General features: G+C 44.3%; 1 protein-coding gene across 1 annotated transcript in view; it reads right to left on the reverse strand.

Annotated features, from left to right (window-relative positions):
• Positions 1-1,124, reverse strand: part of LOC101847277 — a 4,932-nt gene extending 3,808 nt beyond the window's left edge. Inside the window, exon 1 of the mRNA XM_005103437.2 lies at positions 876-1,124. Coding sequence (XP_005103494.1) covers positions 876-1,099 — 224 coding nt within the window. The 5' untranslated portion in view covers positions 1,100-1,124. The remainder of the gene's footprint in view (positions 1-875) is intronic.
• Positions 1,125-1,778: the final 654 nt, after the last annotated feature.

A 1,778-nucleotide genomic window follows, 5' to 3' on the forward strand; every position in this document is an offset into this window, starting at 1 on the left:
GGGGGTGTTTGTCCGTGGCCTATACCCTGATGCAGGGTGAGAAAGGCAATGATGATGATGACCTGCGCAGTTCCGAGTTTTGAGAATTTTGGAGTCAATAAAAAGAGTTTCAAAACATGTCAAAGTTTTTCGAATACAATTCTTTGAATATCTGGATAACAACTCCGAACCATGTTACGATTTTGATAGATCAGATTGTGAAACATTCGGTTTCTGACCTCATGGGCCTAGTATTAGTAACTTACAACGGCGAAAATTTTCAGATAGAACGTTCTAATTCTGAGGTGGCGATCGGGTGGTGAAGCGGTTGACCCGAAGACCTAAGTTTGGTTCCTGTATGGAGAAAATTTTATATCAAGTATGTCTGTTTCTCAGCTGGGGGATTAGATCTCTATATCCCTCTCAGCATGTGTTGGTCTCCAGAGACGAGTTCAAAGCCCACCGCCTAAGTGATCTAAATCGTGCAGATGGGGGCATAAATCGCAAACATTTTCGAGAAATTAATGTTTGATACGAATGCATCCATTTGACACTATAGCCAGTGTTGTGAACCTTTGCGAGTTGAGAAAAAGGAAAAGGTAAAAAAAAGGAAAGACAATGGTAGAGAGTTACAGAAAAAAGGGAAAAGGGGCCGTGGGGGGGCGGGGTGGCAGCAATACAGAGAAAGACGGACAAAGGGAATCTTTTGGGGGAAGGAGGGGGGGGGCATACTTCGTTGTGTAACCGGAATCTTAATCAACAGAATGGTAGTGAAAGAGAGGAAGAGAGAGGAGAAAAGAAATATCAAAAGTGGGGAAAAGGGAAGAAGGTAGAAAGCAAGAGAAAGAGAAAAAAAAGGAAAACTAAACAAAGAAATAAAAAGGTCATTTTCTCACCCTTCACGAGTGTCCACCTCATTCTTCATCTTCTCCAGCTCATCAAGCTTCTTCTCCAACTCCACGATCGCCTCCTTCTCTCTTTCCTCCTGAGCACGGATCTCCCTCAGCTCCTCCTCCTTCTCCTTCTCCTTCATCCTCACGTAATCCTCCTCCTCCATCTGCAGGTCGTACATCTCCCTTCTCTCCTTGGGCGTGAGTCCGGATGACTCGTCATAGTACATGAGTGCAGGGGCGTCTGCTCGGTATCTGTGGGTGGGTTAGGTTTTTTTACTAAAAATTTTTTTTTTTTATTTATGTATCGGTTTTTGGTGTTTTTTTTGCATTTTCGATTTTTTGGAGGGAGTGGTTAATGTTGTTTTAGTTGTTGTTGTTATTTAATAATAGTTGTCGTGTTTCATTGGAGGGGGGGGGCTGCTGTTGTTGTTGTTGCTGTTGCTGTTGTTGTTATTGTTGTTGATGGTGGGGGTGGCAGTGGTTGTTGTGGTGGTGGTGGTGTTGTTGGTGGGAGTGATTTGGTGAATGGCCTGAGGGGATGGGGGGAGGGCGGTTAGGTGGAGGAGGAGTATCTCTGGTTCTTGGTTTGAATGGCCATGGAAGTCTAGTGGTTAGGTTACCAGGACTCGTAGTCAAGAGATTACGGGTTCACGGGTTCGAGGCTCAGCCCAGTCCAATGGTATGTCCTTGGGGAAGGCACTTTACATGGGTTTTCTCATTTGGCACGATCTTATCGGAGATAGACGTTAAATTAGGAGGCCCCGTGTCTCAAATAATGACCTTACAGTGTTGCATAGAGTTAAGCATTTCTTTGCAGCCACACTTTCACGTGCTCACACACATACATCACACAAAGATACATCCCCCATAAATGCAGCACACACACACACACAATATATATATATA

The sequence above is a fragment of the Aplysia californica genome, unplaced genomic scaffold (genome assembly GCF_000002075.1).
Source record: "Aplysia californica isolate F4 #8 unplaced genomic scaffold, AplCal3.0 scaffold00372, whole genome shotgun sequence".
Classification (NCBI taxonomy): domain Eukaryota; kingdom Metazoa; phylum Mollusca; class Gastropoda; order Aplysiida; family Aplysiidae; genus Aplysia; species Aplysia californica.